Consider the following 20,001-nt stretch of genomic DNA (forward strand, 5'->3'; position numbering starts at 1 on the left):
TAGCACTAGGCATATTTCAAAGAGCTACGGAAAAATATTTAAAGGGAAGTCCATGAGATAGTGGCAAGGATTGCCCATTCTCATCATGGGCAAAAGATTATGAGGAATAACTTTTCACACTAAAGAAAGTGCTTTGAAGACTAGAACAGAAGTGTTTTTTTTAAAAAACAGGATAGATGTACAGTTCTTAGGAAACAAAACTGATAAAGAGAGATATGTTGAGTGACAAAATTGCACTTAACCAAAAAGTTCATTGACACAGAATCCCATGGTTCATATTTAGAGTTGTTAAATTGTTGTCATATGGGGAAAATCTTTCAATCTTTTGAGAACTTTTGCACTGGATGCTAAAAAAAAGCTAGCATGGCAATGAAATGCCACACAAGAAAAGGCTTTCTAGGATTATAAAAGATTCCTCAGATTCTCAAAATCCCTGCTTCATTTTGACTTTAGCAAAGAGTTAACCACATTTCTGCATTCAAACCCTACAGAAAGCACCTCCAGAAAGAAGTTGTACTGTTGGAGTGGAAAACAATCTTACAAAGAAATCAGGATAGGAAGCCAGAGTCTATTCTGACCAAGGATTTGTATAGAATCTTACATGGGTGCTCATAAAAGAATTATGAAGCTGTATACCACATTTTTTTTGTATACAATTTACTGAATCACATGAAGAGGATTTTATATTGTAGGGCATGTGAATGGTGGTCCCTTCTCAAGAGATCAGAAATTCCCACAGCAATTATAGGAAGAATATACTGGAATTTAGAGCAGTCGTATGTAGCAAAACCATGTCTGGAAGGAGACCTGGGCTGGATGGTCAAGTATTCCCCATTGACATGGGGGATGATGATTTAGCTTTTGTTTGACTTACCAGAATATCTAGATGGTTATACATTTAGATAATAGATGCGTTATGCATCAGATAAAATTTCATATTCTTCTCAGCAGGTAGCTAGCACTTTTCTAACTGTTTGTATATAAGAGCTCTAGTGACAATAATATGAGAAAACTGTACAATATTTTAGGAAGACTGTAATAAAGACCAGGGCTTTTTTTCTCATAGAACACCCAGAACGGAGTTCCGGCACCTTTTTTGGATGGAACCTTGTAGGGTAGGCAAGGCGGGTTGTATGACGTGTGTGAGTTCCGGCACCTTTTTTTTTTTTTTTTTAAGAAAAAAAGCACTGATAAAGACTGATAGACTAATCAACCCAAATGTTGAGGCTTGAGGGAACAGAGTATGACTGTTGTTCAAGTTGTACAATCCAGGTTAAGATATTTAGTATTGAGCTACTAAATGGTACAAGCTCTCTGATACCTTTTGATTTGCCGAAAGTCCATTGCTATTTGGCAAGATACCTTGAATCTATAGGCCATGGGGTTTAACTGGGAACAAGGAATGAATTATCTAAAAGTAATAGAGTCAAATGCAGATATTTTCTGCAGTAAGCTTTTCTATATAGGACAGAAATAACCTAAATGTCCAAATCACGAACACCATTCTAATGTTGGAACACACAAAAGCCAGATGAGTTATTTCTACTTTATTGTAAAGCTACATTGAGAGAATCTTTAAAAAAATTACATTTTTCCCACTCCCGTAATAATAGGGCACGTCATAATATATTGTCTGAAGTGAATTAGGCCAACCTGGTGAATGATCTACCTTCATGATGGCTTTTAATTCTGGTTTTAATGTTTCTTCAAATTTAAAAAAAAAATCATTTTGCTATTATAAAAAGATTGCCAATGTTACTTGTTTCATTGATTCTATTGGCATTACTTGGCCAGGATGAACAGGCATGGCTGTACATTTTTTTTCCATTGGGTGCCAAAATTATTTGGTTTATCTTGGATACCATCTCACCATGAGATTACATTAGCTGCTCTAGTTCTCATCCTGTCATTAAGTAAGGCTTGCTGGTGTACTTGATAGGAACAGGATAATGGTTTAGATAACACTTGATTGTGTTCCTGTGTAGACTATTATAAGCCTTACCCCTAATTTAATTGCTGGGAAAATAAAAGGCTACTAATTTAGAAAGAGCAGGAAGGGAAAACATCTTTCACTGATCTGTGGAAGACAGCATTTTTGGCAATCCAATCTCTGGTGATTTATGAGTCTTCAAGGCTTCTGAATATCAAATCATCTGCATTTTTATGAGTCAGAGCCTTTTGCTGGTTTGCAATAAATAACAACAGTTATCCAGCAGCCCATTGGCTCATTTCAAGTAGCAGTGCAGCTGCTGAAACTGAGGTTTTTACTCATATTCTCACACACTTACTTTAAAACACACACACACACACAATCACACCTGTTAAATATTTTCCTTTGCTATCTAATTTCAGAATGTAATAATACAATTATTAAATGCATAATGCAAGAAGTCTAGTAAAATGCAAATTAGGCACTCTTGAACACCGGCTTCAACATTCTGATACAAATGTGGGCTGGTAAATGATAAAGCTCCCACCCCAGAATTCAATGTGTTAAAATTACAAATGCTAATAGAAAAGCATTTTAGAAAACTGAATGCTTCCGGCATCATTCTTCATTGTCTGGCTAGTTTGGAACTGCTGGATGTTATAGTTTGGCAAGTATGTGGAAGTCAAATGTTCCCCTTCCTATCTTAGGCTGTTGGATCCAAGTCTTGTTTTGTCAAGAGATGCGTCTCTTCTGCAATATATGTGGGTATGGTTGAAGCAAAATATAAGGATCCTAAGTAAGCTACTTCTTACGTCTTTCATCCTTCCCCACCTATATTCTGTTTTAAAGCATTCTGTTTGAGCATATGTTCAAACAAATGGTAGTTTAGGAGCTGGTCAGGAATGACACAATAATCTTTGAGGGGCTCCTATGGGTTAGGAGCAGTGGCCATGCAGCCATACTTCAGAGTAGAGATGCACAACATCCATGAGTTTGGGGGACGCCCCAACACAGAGTCCATTTTAGGGTGGTGCTTCAGATGTTTTCAGAGATAATTAGGTGTTTCTAGTAACTGCTTAAGACACCCTTTTGGTGCATATTCCCCAGCAATTAAAATAACTTTCATTGAGCAAATTAACTGCACATGTGCGGTTGACTACTGCTTGCATGGAACCATCCCCTCCCCCGCCCGTCACTCTGCAAAGCCATGGAAACTCTGCCTTGGACCACTGAAAAATTCTGATGACAACATGTTGTATTGCTTGCCATGTAATTTTCTTGTTATGACAATTGTGAGGAGATTTGTGACATAGGGGACACCTAGAAACCTAGAATATATTTACAGGGAAAGGTTAGAGAATTTTTGAGGAAATTGTATGTTTGGACCTATCGTATAGTTCCGTAAAGTTCAGGATTCTTTTTGAAGATACAAAGGAAGTGGGTTGCCTTATAAAATATTCAAGTAATGTTTGTTACATTATTTTCATACTTTTAACTTCATCCAGTGATATTTTGCCTTTAATAAGTGAGGTCCACAGAGGGGCAGAAAGACACCTGAAAGCACCATCAGATAGCCCTAACTGTGTTTCAGAAGGCTGTGAAGAGATAGTTCTTTCCCAGGCACTGGGGCCCAGATGTTCATGGAGCTCTGTGTGCCTTTGTTTGATATTACAGTTGTTTAGCAACTGCCTTGTTTAATGACCACAGTTATGACAATAAATGAAAAAGTAACTTTACAACTATCTTTATATTTACAACCTTTGCAGGCTTGTTAAGCAAACGAAAACTGAAGTATGATCATAAACACAACTGCAGTTCCCTTAGCAATTGCTTCACTTCATTACTGAGTTCCCAGTCCCAATTGTGGACACCAAATGAGGACTACCTGTATTGTTGTTGTAGTAGTAGTTTTATTTTATTTAGGTCAACTTAAGGTAGCAAAAATATCTCAAAACTTTGCCTCCTATTTTGGCCACATCAGACTCTGTGAGTTGAGTTGGACTGAGAGAAAATGATTGCCAAAGGTACCCAGCTGGCTTTCAGTCCTAAGGGAGGCCTACAACTCACAGTTTAAGCCAAGCTAAACTGTTGATAATGTAATTTTTTTAGGGGCTTCAGCCTAGTTCCTTTTGAATTGGATATGATTGTTTGGTCGGGTTTTTATTTCTACTCACCGCCCAGAGCAACCTGGCTAGGGAAGCAGTTGTACAAATTTGTGAAATACAGTAAATGCATGGCACCATGATGACACAAGCTCCACCATGTTTTCACACATATCATAAGGCTGAACACATGCCCCAAAAGAGCACAACTTGTGAAATAATGCCACACTTCCCTTTAACAAAGCTAAAAACAGTTTACATATCAACTAGTGGAATTGTTGGTATGCTATAAAAATGAAATTGGAACTGGGAGTGGTAACAAGATATAATTAAACATATTTGGCAATTATTATTTTTTTTAAAAAAGTTCTTTTTGAGAGCTTGTGTTTTTATTTTGACTGAAAAGGTATTTTATCCCTGATGAATAGAAAATAGACATTTGAAGAGCAAGAAGAATAATCACTGTGGGGAAAAAAATATTCTCCAAAATATGAATTGGCTCAAAAAAGAAATGTGGTTTGGATTAGTTTCCATTTGGGTATTTAATTTTTAGCAGTGCCCTGATACTCATATTCTAAAAACCCAAATATAGTCTCATTGTTCTTCCAACACCCAGAACTACTGAATGAGGGGAATGCAAGGAGAAACTCTAGTCGCAGGGGTTCTCAACCTTGGCAACTTTAAGACTTGTGGACTTCAACTCCCAGAATTCCTCAGCCAGGCATGCCTGGCTGAGGAATTCTGGGAGTTGAAGTCCACAAGTCATAAAAGGGCCAAGTTTGAAAACCCCTGCTCTAGTGTATCTTTCTACTTGCCTATTTGTCTCAAGGCTCTGCAATCCCAATTGAAATGGTCAGGGAGGGAAGTAGTTGCAAACTGGGGAGGATCCACCTGGACCCTCCTAGAGTTATAAACCATTTTGTCCCCAGTTCAGAATGAGATGTTCAGGACTCCAGGCAAAGTTTGTGGAAAATTGACCTGATGTTGGGGGAGAATGGAAATGGAGGTACAGATGGAGCGTTCCACCAGAGGGATGGAAGGAAACTGGCATATGAAAATATTAGGAAGTCAAAACAAATTCATTCCTTGCTCTTTTCATCTCTCAAAGCAGGAACAGTTCTTGATTCAATCAGAGAAGCCCAGGGGAAGATTCACTCTATAACTATATATAATATATTCACTCAATAATTCTATATACTCCTCCAACAACTTTTCCACCAAGCAAATTTTAGATTCAAATTTAGAAAGTGTCTAAAAAGAAAAGGTGGGTTTTTTTCCCTTTGTCAGGCAGCATCTTTAGCTGCATTCGGCTCTTTTCTCCTGATAGTATACTTACTTTCTGCTCCAACTATAATCTATTATTAGAACTGCCCCTTCTACTTGATTGGGAGTATGCAAAAGTGAGAGGATGCAGTCCTGTCAAAGGTTCTGGACACCAAATACTGTGTTGTCTTACTTGCTTTTTAATGTCACCCAAAGCACCTGTAAGTAACCTAGTAACACCAGTGAAATTAATTCCAATTCCTGTGAGGTATGAGTGCAAGAGTGCAAAGGCAGGAGGTGTAACTCTGCCACACATGGATGAAGCTGAGAGGATCCTTAATGTTATGGGAGTCACTATTGCCTGGAGCAAATTAATCTTGTATAAACTTTCCTCTTGGTTCTCGCAGTTGAGAATCTGTATCTATTGCAGCTCTATTTCCTTTAATAGGCCTTTTTAATACCACCCCACATGGTTTAGGAAATCAGAAATTGATAGTATAATTTATTAATTAACTGGCTTTCCCAGAAGCTCTTTTGTTACAATAACAGCTCTGGAGAGAAAAAAATATAAGCGTCAATCTGTTTGCTAATATATTACATTTCAGGAAAGCAAAGCTACATCTCAGGAAAGCAAAGCCTTATAGATTCAAATACATATTTGAAAATGGGTACTCGATGCCAAGAAAAATCTCAAAAATTTGGTTTCACATCTCCTACCAAATCTCAGGAAATCCCAGAATAAACAATTGTGAAATGAAACAAATTGATACATATATGCTAGTTTGCAAAACACGTACATGTGCTGCAGTTATTATTTGGTAGAGGTAACAAAATGCCTGAATGGAAAATTTTAATGATTTTTGTCAGAGACAGCATGCATTTAAATAGCAAAGACTTTACCTTACTGCTTAACTTCTGACCACTAATAAAAAGTTGCTATTAGGTTTTATGCAGAAAAACTATTGATGCAATATATACAGTATAAGATCCATCTCAACCAGTAAAACAGGGCTTTCAATATTTCAGTAATGTTACCACTTTATCCTACTGAGGTTTGCTTAGAAATCCCACTGAGCTAAAAATATTTTAATTAATATAACAAATTGTGTGCAATCTGCTAAAATCTATCCAGTTCTAATTTAATTTTATACATTCTAGCAATGCAACCAAGTAACTTTCTGCAAGGAAGACATACCTGACTAAGTAAGCATTGTTATTTTGGTAACATCTTGAATATCAATTGTTGGAAATAACTGATGATACCAAGGACTGTGGTGTTTAACCGTTTTAACTTTCAGCTTTCTGGATTTTACCAGTATGAAGCATTTCATGAATTGCTTTGATATACATCCAGATTTTAATTCACTAATGAACTCCCAAAGTATTTAGAAAAGGAGATTGAGTCAGGATCTTGGGCATTAGATTTGGCCTTATGTCATGTATTTCGTAAGGACAAAATCTCAAATGCCAAAGTTAGAACAGGTACAAGTTTATGTAAATGATGAGTCAAGTTTATTAACCTAGCATTAAACTTGAGCAATTACCACTGCTTGCTTAACAACTACAAAGTAAAAAGGTTTACTTTGGGTATAGGGCAATGGTGGCAAAACTATGGCATGTGTGCCAGAGGGGGCACTCAGAGCCCGCTCTGTGGGCATGTGCGCCATCACCCCAGCCCCATCTCCCCCCATGGCGACCTTAGCAGCAGCCCCCTGAAGGAGAGTCGCCCTGGGCGCGGCCTGTGTAGAGCAGTGCAGCCAAGGACATGGCAGTCGGGCAGTGGGGACAAGACTCCACCCTCGTGCCCCATCGCAATGATGCTGTGGGGTACAGGCGGAGGGTGTGGCCCTGCTGGGCCACCTGGGCGATCTGCGGTGGGCCGTGGAGGCAGTGGATGGCCATGGAGGAAACTTGGTCTCTAAAAGGTTCGCCATCACTGGTATAGGATATCAAAAATTATAGAGATAGTTTTCATTTAGTGACTACTTTGTTTACCGACTGTTCGCTATTATGAAAAAGTGACTTTACAACCAATCCATTTACAATCTTCATAGGCCTGTAAAGCAAAGGAAAACTGAAGAAAGCTCATAAGCACAGTTTCAGTTTCATTTGTGACCGCTTTGCTTAACAACCAAGTTGCTGGTTTGAAATATCATTGCTAAATGAGAATTGCCTATATGTTTTGTTTTTATCCACTTTGTAAACCAGTGGCACATTAATTCCATGAGGAAAGTATGAATCATAATTTTGGTTGATGTGAAAGTCTTTGCAGGTAATCCTGTTAATATTTGCTGAAAGGTAAAGTCCAGTTCAGTAGGATTTATCCTGAAGTAAGCAAATATGATAGAAAGTCTAGCAGAAGCTGGGAACAAAGAGGCAAAAACACTCCAGCCCAGGGCAGAGGAGAAGCAGCAGAAAGAGGCTTAGAGTAACTCTGTTTAATTACTCTAGATATAAACTGACCTGGAGAATTGGTTTAGCATCCTTTAGAATCCCACTGGCAATAAAATTCCAGAAATCCAAGAGGTTTTTCTATCCTGAATTGCCTACCTTGCAGGACTTGACAATGTGTAGAGCTCCAGTTTCATGTTTTGAGGTGGAAGTGAGTGACTCTAAAATGAAAGTCATTACACATTATCTAGAGAGGGATGATGCCATTGTGACAGATGAGAATGCAGTAGCTCACATTGTTAGGACACTGGGTTGGAGGTTAGAAGCTTGCGTTTGAGACCTGAGTGCTGCTGCAGAGCAGGGTGAGCTCCTGTCATTCACTCCAGCTCCTTGATGGGGACATGAAAGGAGTCCCTGTGGGAATCCCCTGGACAACAATGTCATCAGCTAATCCTTTCAGCCCAGAAGCAGCTTAAACAGTGCCTCCAACATAAATGGGACAGGATTGTGACAGAAGCTTTCCTCCTTTTTATAAGTGCATGCAATGTCATGTAGTATGTACAAAAAGGGTGGAGCTTGTATTATAATATATGTGATATTAAATTTTGCCATTTCTCACCCCCTTGTGGACACCTCTGATTCTAAATGAGATAAAATTCTTGTCATGAGTCAAAGGTATTATAATTAAGAACTGATGAATATAACAAACTCATATATAATCCTGTATAAATGTATAGTTTTTCCCCATTCAAACGTTTGTTAATAAGAGTAAATATGGTTTTTTTGAAAGTTTAGGGTAGAGAAAGTTTGAAGAAGCATTATCATGTTGAGATTTACCTACAGTTGTCAAAAGCTTGAGAGACTTTGAAAGTCGGAAAATAAAATAACCAACATTTGTTACGTTCGCACATAAACCTATGGGACATTCATAAATGAATATTGTGTACACTTCTGTTTGCCTCATTTGAAAAAGAATACAATTAGAGCTGGAAAAAGCATACAAAAAGGCAACCAAACTATTCAGGAGAAATTATATAGAAATGAATGTTATTATCATCTCCTGCTTGTGTTTACCCTTAAAACATCTGTAAGAAAGATGCTGGAGTAAGTTAAGTCTTGACTTGATCCAAGTAGCCCATTATTAAGATCTAATGACAATTTTTGAAATATCTTCACTCATATTTTTTCCATTTTGGTTGACTGATTAGAGTTTAATTACATCTCTACTGAATCTAATTATTCTTGTATTATTCCTTGTTCTGTGACCTTTTCCACTTTGTTCTTACTAGGAATAAGCTCAGTTATTCAAACTGGAGGCAGTTTCTGTTGTATTCCTCAGAAAATAAGACTTATTATAACTCATGGAATTTATCTTAATGAAAAACAGGGTAGAAGCTGAATTAATCAGTATCTTCTTTCTGTAGGACAAATAACAGCTTGAAAACAAGGCAGATATGGATTTCAAACAGCACAGAGGAGTGAGTTAAAACACAACTATTGCTTAAATTCCTTTCCCCAAGATTTAGGACCATACAATGCTTTCTTTTAATTATGGTTCATGGAAAAAAATCCCTGTGACTGAGTTCACAAAATCACACTACTCAGAAACCATGGTTTACACAAGTTTCAAAGAATTTATTATCCCAGAATCAAAGGAATTGACTTTGACATTAGATTCCAAATGGTAGCCTAATACAAACCAAAGTTATTTGTTCTTCTATTCACATTAAACCCAATGGGCATCACACTTCTATACTTTTCCAGCTGTATTGTTTTACTGAATTGTAATGGCAAGTGAACTGATTTGGCTGTACACAACCCAACAGTAAATGAGAGGATTGGTTTACTCTATTATAAAATTATATTGCATATTTTCAAAAGTGTGGATTGCACCCAGAACATATGCACTATATTTTCACTATTAGCCAATTGTCATTTAAAAAGGCAGAATAGATTTTTGTTTTTTAAAAAATGTGCTATTTGTTTTTGCACTTGACTGAATTAGTAATTTCCTATAGCTTTTATTGGGGATGGGGGGATGACAGGAAAAACATTAGCTGAATGCATGTAACTAGGAAACATATACATGTGCAATTACATGTAAAATGTGGCAAATAATATTAGAATTGACCTCAGCCAATTAAAAATATTAATAGCATAAAATATTCTTGCAAAAAATCCAAGTTCATTGACATCATTCCCATTTGTATAATCAAGATTAATTTAGATTTCCTGACAATAAGAAGAAATGGAAATACAGCCTTTTTTTTTTTTCCTTGACCTTTTCTTCTCAGAAAATCAGGCTGGGATCAAATCACATTAACCAAACAAATGGTTAGAAAGCTAGTGAGAAAAAGTTTATCATTCTGTCTTTTCTTTTTTCTAAAAAAAATAATAATTCCAGATAGCATTCTCTATGTACATAAAAAGTTAATGGTGGGTGGGGGGTTAATTTCAATTCATAGTAGCTTTTTCTTGAAATCTCCCTTTAAAATTACTGCAAGTAGACAAAAACTAAAAAAGGGAACATTTACAGTGATGGACTGTGCAAGAGAAGATTATCACTCAAAGTATAATACATTTAACATGTATCAAATAACCCCATATCTGTTCCCTCTGCTTTCCAATTAAAATGAGTACTGAAAGAAGAATTCTGGTATAAAGACTCTAGAATTCTCTGTCCAGATTCTTGGCTGGCCTGGAAGAAAAATATAGCTCCATCAATCTAGAAGCAGTCAAGGTGGAGAAGGATGTGAATTAAGCTGGATGGACTACAGTCATACACACGGAAAGCAAATAGATGATATTTTAATATACCATTTCATCTCAAAGGAAAAGTCATATGACTCCTTGTGTCAATCTATACACATACACACACACAGAGGGAGATTTTGATATAAGTGCGTAGCAGACTTTCATTTTTTATTTAGCCAGGGAGCTTCGAGCATCAGGAAGGATCAGCTGCAATGTCTGATGGTTGACTCTCTTTAACTCCTATCAAGATGTCTAAGCTTGAAGTCAATCTGTTCAGTCAATAGTTGGTAATGACATACTCATCATTAACATACTAGCTAATCCAGTATTATCGGTTTGGCACAATGCTGATCGATTTTGTTTGCTCCCTCATCTCATTTTCTGTTTCTGCAGAACTCATTAGCTTAGGAACAAACCTCTGTAGGAACAAACCCCTGCACTTGGGTATGCTAAGCTAATAAACTAGCTAGCTTGTAATTCAACATGCCGTGCAAATATTAGCCATGTACTAATGAGCTGGCCAATAGTTCCTGACTTTCCTTATGGTGGAAAAGAATTAAGAAAAGTCAAGTCATGTGGTGCTTGCTTGTTCAGACCTTCCCACATAAATCAATCCAGGTCCCATTCTATTTTCTAGGGGAGCCTTCTCTTGTTGTTCCAGATACCCTGTGATTTCAGCTGTGAATCTGCTACTCAGCCTCCAACCACCTTTTCATTTTCCCAGACATTGCCACAAAAAGTGTGAGGAAGTGAAGGGGAGAAACCTGTCAGGCGCTGATAGTTGTCTTTCATTCTCCTTAAATCTAAGACACCCTTTTGTCCTCATTTCTAGGAAGGTTTGAGGAATTGCTGGACCAAAGGATCTTAAAGGAGTTAAGGAAGAGCCTATATCCAGCACCTTCTTAGCCCGAACTAATTAACATCTTTCAGTACAACAGGCAAAAGGGGCTGGAAGCTCTGTCCAAGGCAGCGTTTCCCAATCTTGACAGCTTGAAAAAAATGTGTGGACCAACCCCCAGAATTCTCTAGCCAGCATGCAGGTTGGGAAATTCTGGGAATTGAAGCCGATGATCCGATTCCCCCCCCCCCACACACCATCCAAATTTAAAGTTTTCACAGTCTAAAATAAATCTTTTAGCAACTTTTTTTTAAAAAATCAAGCAAAAGCCTCTCAAATCAAATTCAGGCCTGGAAGTTCTTTGAAAAATGAAAACTTCTGCGAGAAAGGGAAACCCTCTTCAATCCCGGCGTTTTGGGGGAAGCCCAAACAAGCGAAGCGGGAACCGCGGTAGAAAAACACGTGCAAGGGCGGACACCCACGCTGCTGCTACTGCTGCTGCTGCCGCCGCCTCGGTTTTTTTGCTACGCGAGGAAGAGATCAGTGGCGGGGGGGGGGAAATCTGATTGCTCGTGAGTACGCAGAGGTGTCTCGTTTATAGGCAGGCGGGGGAATCATCTGACATCCACGTCAAAGCCGAGCACTCGTGTGTGGATTCCCATACAGCCTCCATTCACGGCTGGAGAGGGGTTGATCTAAGCGTAGCTCACTCTAGCGAGCGAGCCTGAAACCTCTCCCACCTCGAGCGTGTGATCAAATGGAGCTACTCAATCGGGGGATGCCACTATTGACTTCCACCACCGCCGCGCAGTTTCCACTATCAATAATTTAATCGGCATTTGCGGCAGAAACGGAACGGGGGGGGGGGCGGAGAGGAAAAGGGATGAGGACGCCTCGCGAAAGAGGTTTGGGCAAGAAGGTGGGGAGTTTTGATTTTAAAGCCGCCCTTCGGTGTTTTAAATGCTATTTTTCTTTTCCGACCAACTCCACCGTCAGAGCCGGAGGTTGCCATCCAGGCATCTCCCATGCCAGCTCTCAGCGCCGTCTTTCGCGGCTAGGCGCCTAAAAGAGAGAGAGAGAAAGAGAGAGAGAGAGAAAAGGGCGAGCGAGCGAGCGAGCGAGCGCAAGGTGAGTTTGGGGTTGATTCTCCGACTGTTTTGTTGTCTGCGAGAAAATCCGCCGAGTGGCGGGACTGGGCACGTTTGCCCGCTGCGTGTTCTCTTCGAAAGTGGCTCGTAACGTTATCCGGATCCTTCATCAATAAACCATGCTTGTTATTATCTTGATTGCATTCTTAATAGGTAGACTATGAAGAGGTCAGTCAGGGAACTATATTTAAATGGATCTGGTTTGTTTAACGTACTAACAAGTAGAAAACTAATCTGCTCCGGTTTTAACAGATTGGTAGCGGTTCAAGTCGCCACCAAGTCTTCTCTCTCCCCCCCCTTCCCCCCCGTTCCGGATCCAGAGTCCGCAACTTAGGAAGACAGGAGCGCGCAAAAACAAAACAAAACAAAACAAAAACTTTCTTTCGGGCTTCCTTGTTTTTTCCCTGCTCCGATTTATACGCCGGCACCCAACCTGTTCCGCGAAAACGACGCGTTTGTCAGCTCGGCAGGACCTGCACTAACTCTCGCTGCCTTCTTACCATGCTGAAATCTGGGGGGAAGGGGGGGGGGCGAGAACGCAAACAGAACTTAGTGCGGGTGTCTTGCTGCTTACCCACCCACCCGGGTCCCCGCGGCCAATTTAATTTCCTGCTTCCTGACCGTCGGTTAAGGCGCACCGAGGATGGAGGAAAGTGGATCTGGACACAGTCCAAGCTGTTTGCCGGCGTCTTGGGAGGCCTCCCTTGGGAGAGGTTGGGCCGATCTAGAGAGAGAGAGAGCTAAGCGAAAAACCAAGTTTCCAAGAAGCGAAAGGGGTTGCTGCAAACGCCGGAGTTTTCCGTGCAGTTGCGGCGGACTGGGGAGGGGACGGGGGGGGGGGCGGACGGAGCAGGCAGCGTGCGGTTCCTTTAAACCGGGCGACCGGGTGCTGGTGCCCGTTTGGAAGCCGCTTGACCAATAGTAACCCAAATGGAGATCTAAATAATTCCTGAGTGAAGCCAAACACACAGAGGGAGGGAGGGAGGGAGGGAGGGGGCGGTGGTGTGGGGGCACAGCCAGGCTCCTACGACAGCCGGCGGGGGTGGGGGGGGCAGAGAGAAAGGAAGGGAGAGAAAGAGATCAGAGGCTCCCAACAACTCTGTTGCCTTCCCACCCTTCATAAAGCTTTGATGAGACATTTGAGCCGCTTGCCTCCTCCGGTGTTCCTGGAGCTGCAGGAGGCGGCGGGAGGGGACTGGACGGCTGGGAGACGATGTGACTCTCCGGAGGGGACCCCAGCAGGCTTTGTGTGGACGGCAAGGTAAGGGGCGAACGAGAGGCGAGACGCGGCCGCGGAGAAGTTGACTCCAACAAGCAGCCCTGCCCGGAGCCTCCCGGGGGAAGCCAGCCCAACAGCCTTGGGAGGGCTGGGACGGCGCGCTGCCCCAGCCAGAGAGGCCCCAGGAGCGGGGGGGGGGGCGGGAAGGAGGAGAAAGGCAGGTCGGCCTACCGCCGCCCAGCCGGGAAGAAAGAACTTCTCGGTCGGTTGCAGGCGAGCCCCAGCACGGGGGTTGGCACAGGCTGCCCAGGCGCGGCGGGGCGATTTCCTCCCGGCAGCTGGATCGGGCCCCGGCCCGGAGGAAGCCTTCCTCGCAAGGAAGGCTCGTTGGGTTTAGGGAGCTCTACTTCCAGGTAAGGGCACTCGAGCGGACAGAAAAGGAAGCCCCCAGCCCGCTCCCCGGAGACGGACAGCGGGCTGGGTGGGCGACTCGATCGCCGCCTTTTCTTTTTTTTCCTAACCCGCCGGACACTCGTGTCTGGGCACCAGGCACCTGCTCGGCTCGTGCCTTGGCGGGCGCCCCTGCACTTGGCCGCCTTTGCCCAGCCTGTTGTGCTCTCCCCCTCTGGCTCCGCTCGTCCTCTGCAACTTTCTCAGCCAGAGAGCTCTCGCTTCCTTCCCGCGCTTCCCCCCCCCACCTCTCCCGGCGCCCAGAGGCGGGCTCCCCTGAAACCTCGGTGCCGGGCAAAGGAAAGGGAGGGGGGCACCTTTGCGAGGAATGCTCCCTGGCGAGGAGAAAAGCGCAGCGTGGGAAGAGCTTTCGGGGAAGCGGGTTCGTGGGTGGCTGGCGACTACCTGGCTGGGCTTTCCTGCTCTTGACTGGGAGTTGCCGCAAGCGGGAGGCTTCGGGGCGCGACGGTCCCTGGTGCTGTTTGGGGCGGCCCAGCAGAGGCTGCGAGCCCCCAACGTACGAATCCCGCCGCCGGCCAAGACCGTACGCGCCGGATCCGTAGCCAGAGTTTTGTGATGCGACTTTTGTTTTCGGTGGGAAAGGAGGCCCTCTGCTGGCCCAGAGTGGAGGCGCAAGGAAGTCCCTTCTGCCCCTTATTTCGTTTAACTCCCTTGTGCCCTGACGCCTTTGCTTTCGGCCATTAAGGATCCCGAATAGAAACCCTTGCTTCATCTTTGTGTGATCTGCTGGATTTTACGTTCGATGAAAAGAAAAAGAAAAAAGGATTTCCGGGCTGTGAAATATCAGCCTGGACCCCAGTTCACACTTTATGGTGACCCCAAAAACAAAACTCCAGACACATCAGCACCAGGTGAAACAAAGCAGGGGGCCTCTTATAAGAGACTATTTTTTCAGAAAGGAATTAGACAATCGCTTTGCATTAATAGAAGACACTTCCATTTATCTGAACAACGGATGCAGATTCAAACTTCTCTGATGCTGAAATGCATGTTTTTACACATTACACAGATAGAATAGAAATTGGGCTTAAAGTGAGCAAGAAATGAATTTCAGATGTTTAGGGCATTCAATCTTCACCCAATGATAAATTAGGGTGGGAAGATGTGCTGATGAAGCCTTAGATGTACTGTGGTCCTGAACCCCAAGCCATCCCTACCCTGGAGCCTTTGGTATGTTTGGGTAGGAAATCCTGCCATTCCCAATTAACAAGATCAATTGGAGAGCATTGTGGAGAAAGTGAGTTGAAGGAGTCTGCCTGTACACTTTCACATGGTGATAGATTTTCCTTAACGATATTTGGGGAAGAAGAGTAGACTTACACTGCTAAACTTTTTTAAAGTATAGGTTATATTCCGTTTATGATAACTACTTAAGGAAGCCTCCGTGCTTAGAAGCACTTTATTCTTGAGCACCAGCTGTTTGCAAAGATCCCTGGGAAGTTTGCAGCCAATTATGGCTTGCTTCTGAATTTCCAAAGGCTTTGGGTAAATTGGGCACTTTTGGATAGCACAGAACTGTATAGATTTTAATCAACTACAGTAAGATACTTTGTGTATTTAAATCCAATGGGAGTTGGTGAACTTTGTTTGAAAACAAAGCCATTTCCAGAGATGATTTATCTTTTCTTCAGAGCTGGCTATGAGACTTCAGATGCCTTCCAATAGGGATTCAGAACCTGAAATACGGACATAAAGTACAAACACAGAAACCGTGAAAAAGTTTCCTTCATTTTTCTCTGTGCTTTTTTTTTTTTTTAAGGACTTGGACAATGTGAAATCCTTAGAGCTGTATGGAGTGAGAAGAGGGCTGTTTAGTAGCAGCAATAGGCATGGCTAACCACATAGGTATGATACACTGCCAAAGGTTATAAATGGAATGCAATAGGAAACAACTTTTTGGCTACAGCGTAGAATTATGCATCTACTCTACGCAGTGAGGCTCAGTAAGTAAATGGAAAGATACACTTGTTGAAACGTAAGCTTTCCTGGAATTTCAGGCACGCCAGTTACCATAGCTGAAATTCCAGGGCCATAAAGTTATTTGTCATTTTTGTCCACTTTGCTAGATGGAAGAGTATGTGAAAATGCTTTTAGCAAATTATTAAGTGCTTATGGAGGGTGTGATAATAAAAAAATCCACCGCCTTATTTTTGACATTTTTTAGCTGTTTACTGCTTACATTCAAAATAAGAGGGAATATTCACTGTGTTTTGTTAGATAATCCTCTTTGTGTACAGGGTCTTCATCATCAACAGTCCCCTTCTCTTCAGGAACTGTGAATGAAAAAAAAAGAGGCTGACCATAGATAACTCTCTGTTTGTTATGGGAAAGCAAACTTCAAAGCCCTCAGTGTGGACATAGTCCTTTCAATCCTTTTTTGGATGCGTGCATATGATTCATTCCATTTGTGGGCTCTTACTAATCGGTACTTACTGTCACAAGTTAGTTCTGCCTTCCTTTTTCCCATAAGTATAATTTTAATCCCATTGGAGGATTGTGCCATTCTAGCTACTTAAGAATCAGATTGCTCAACCAGGCTATCCTGAAAACATAATATACAAACATCCATTGGCTGAAGTCAAGCTTTATCATATAGAGTAAATTGCTTGTTGCGTAACCAATTTCTTAATCACAGCCCTGTGCTTCTTGAACCTTGATACTAAAACTCTCTATGTAAAAGTGAATCTCAACATTTGTAAATGCAGCTTAGATTCATGTTTGTTTGATTAAGGGCTGGTAGCAGTGAATTTTCAGAATCTGATTACTTATTGCTCTATAACTAAGGAAGCATAAGCAAGATGCTAGAGAAAAAAACATTGAACTGTGGTCTCAGTAAGACTTTCAAAATACAATTATGTGGTGTCAATTCAGAATATTTGGGAGGAGGGCAATGGGGCAGAACATGTGTGACCCTCAGTGCCCTTACTGTAGGTGAACGTCCAAGCAAATGTACTAAAGATAGTTCTCAACTTACAACAGTTTGTTTAGCAACCATTCAAAGTTACAGTGGCACTGAAAAAAAAGTTATGCCCGCTTTTCACACTTACGGTTGTTGCGGTGTCATGTGATCACCTTACATGACCTTCTGATAAGCAAAGTCAATGGGGAAGCCCGATTAATTTAACAACCGTATTTCTAACTTAATAACTGCAGTGATTCACTTAACAACTGTGGCAAGAAAGCTTGTAAATTGGGGCAACTGAACAACTGTCTTGCTTAGCAACAGAAATTTTGGGCTCCATTGTGATCATAAGTTGAGGACTACCTGTACTTTATGTATGCCCAAAATAAATAAATAAAAGATTAGAGATTGTGCATTGTTTTAAGCTGATAGTTTTCCTTGCTTTATAAATATGGTGTGTTTTTTTCTAATTGTGGTGTCACAAGCCATAGGACAATCATATATTGGCCATATCTCAGGAATGTTTACAACTGCAGTGTAAGATCCCTTGGCATTGTTTTCCTCATTTGCCAGTGTTTCAGTAGAGGCTTCTAACTGTGGTTTGTTTAGCTTTTGTTAAATTAATGGTTGACATTAATTTAACAAGGTTAAAGGTTGACACCTTTAACAAGGTGGTGATACTAATGCTAAGGACTTTTATTCAGAAGTAAATCTCATCTTACATGGAGATTACTTCTCCAGTAACAAAATGTCTTAGGACTATCATTGTACATATTGTTCATAATTGGTCTATTTGAATTTTGATCTAAGTCGTTGGATCTTACCTCCAAGTAGATTTATTTTGGAATCTTGTATAAATAACCTAGATGCAGAGCTTTTGAAAACATTACTTAGTGATTGTTTCTGGATGTCCAAATTACGAATGAAATGTTTGGCAGCTTTGTTGTACACTATTGATTGCTCTATTTCTTCAATTTTTTATAAGATTAAAAGAGCAATGTGTTACAACCATGTATATTCTTTTTTCCCAGAATTGCCATTAGCATCTTGCCTTGAACATTAACAGGTTTTTTTCCGAAAGTCTTTTTAAAAATTTGTTTGATATACATTTTTTTGAGGTTATTGCCATTTTGGGATCAATAACTATTACTTATTTATACTTCTAGTAACTGAGTTTTAATGTATGCAAAGAAACTATCCTGATAGATAGCAAGTAGCAAGCACCTGTATTATCTTTAATTTATGGGTTGATAAAAAAATTTTTAGAAATTGAACTAGTGTGATATTTATAAATCCATGCACACATCAAGGCAGTAGCTCAGCTATATGGCCTAAAAACAGAGAAGAAGATGAAGCACCCAGATGAAGTGAAGCTAAGTGAAGCTCATGGAGTTACTGTATGGGAACTAAATGAAGCTCATTGAAGTTACTGTATGGTAGCATTACTGAGAACCTTTTAATGCATCCTCTCTGTAAATTCATGGGAGCAAACGTTTGCCTTAAGCTCTTTCACTATGGTAATTATGTCAAAGTCTTTTTAAAAAGCCCAATTGACGAATCTGAAATGTTATTTATTTTTAATGTGATGTTTGTTTTTAAATGTAGCTCATTTCCTGAAAAAAAAATGATTATCTTTCCAGACTTCAGATACTAAGGGTGCTAATATATTTACTGTATCTTAGATTTAATGTTGATTTCCACTTTTTTTTTTAGACTAAGATGTTTGATTGGCAGTTTTACCAATTCAAATTTAAATTTCGGCTGCTATCAAGTTTGCATTTGAATAATTCTGCTTAGCCTTGACAACAAGAGACCATTAACCACCCTTGGTTTATTCCATTTAGGACATATATCTACATAGAGATGTATATATACATATATATGTGTATGTATATGTATATACAGTATATACTTGCCATACGCTAACTAAATAAATAAATTATATATACTGTATATTGTGTGTGTGTGTGTGTGTGTGTGTGTGTGTGTTTATCTCCAGAATCACTTTTTCATGGGATGGACAATTATATAAAATGGATGGATGGATGGATGAATGGATGGATGGATGGATGGATGGGTACACACACACATACCTAAACTCAAGTCTATCCCAAATCCCATATGTATGCATTATGGTAAAAGGAATGATAGGGGGATAATTGAACAGATACTAGATTATACTAGCAAGGATTGCACTAGCAATCCTTACCATGTTATGGTATCTAATGCAATGTAATATAAATATTTTATTTGCCTTAGCTGCTTTATACCTCCTTTACCTATCACTCAGTTTTAACCACAAATCATCACTGATCTTGTTTAGTCTTCTAAAAGCCCTCACCACTCCTGCAAAATTGGGGAGGAGGTCTTCCACAGGTGAAATCTGATTCCAGAGGTCTGCCCTGTAGTTGTTCCCTCCTTGGGGAGACTGCCTGACACACCATAACTTCCAAATCAGTTTCAATTACTTCTCTAACTCAAGGAAAAGCCTTAAGATGTACTTCTCATCTTGTGCTATGAAAAGAAAGCTTTGTAGGCTTCTCATTGTATAGGCATTTGTTAATTTAAAAAAAAATCAGTCTTTTTGCATACATTCAATTCTGATTCATGAGAAGGAATGTTTTACAAGCCATCAAGCAATGCACACAAACACTTGTGGTGCACACATAAGTCTGTGAAGAATTGAGAAGAGAGAAAGTTGATTTCTATTTCTGTGAAGCAAATCTTCTAATTCATAAAATACTGGGAATTCTTGAAAGTACATTAAACTCACAGATTTGCAAGTCTGAAGCAAAAATGATACGCTTTGACAGGCTGGCTTAGGTTAAACAATGTTTGTCTTAAGGTGCCTTCTGTGTGTTCCAGCGTTTACAGAGCATATGGATGAAAATATGGTGGGGAAAACATGTGATGCCTTTAAACCATTCTGGGAATAATTTACAGATGGAGTGACTTGTGGTGTGGTAGAGTTCATCATCTGGAT

General features: G+C 40.6%; 1 protein-coding gene across 5 annotated transcripts in view; it reads left to right on the forward strand.

Annotated features, from left to right (window-relative positions):
- The window catches only part of BDNF (brain derived neurotrophic factor), an 80,222-nt gene that overhangs the window by 19,332 nt on the left and 40,889 nt on the right, over positions 1-20,001 (forward strand). The window contains exons 1-2 of one of the 5 annotated variants that reach the window (XM_039367117.1): positions 13,106-13,139; positions 13,552-13,687. The exons of 1 other annotated variant lie outside the window; for it this stretch is intronic. Coding sequence is in view for 1 of the 4 variants with exons in the window: in XM_039367112.1 (XP_039223046.1) it covers positions 12,239-12,406 (168 nt within the window). In the remaining 3 variants the exon portion in view is untranslated. Of the gene's footprint in view, positions 1-11,824; positions 12,407-13,105; positions 13,140-13,498; positions 13,688-13,904; positions 14,059-20,001 lie in introns of those variants that run through there. 3 more of the 5 variants (XM_039367112.1, XM_039367116.1, XM_039367118.1) reach the window with 3 other exon arrangements.

The sequence above is a fragment of the Crotalus tigris genome, unplaced genomic scaffold (assembly GCF_016545835.1).
Source record: "Crotalus tigris isolate CLP2741 ecotype Arizona unplaced genomic scaffold, ASM1654583v1 scf7180000020579.960993, whole genome shotgun sequence".
NCBI lineage: Eukaryota > Metazoa > Chordata > Lepidosauria > Squamata > Viperidae > Crotalus > Crotalus tigris.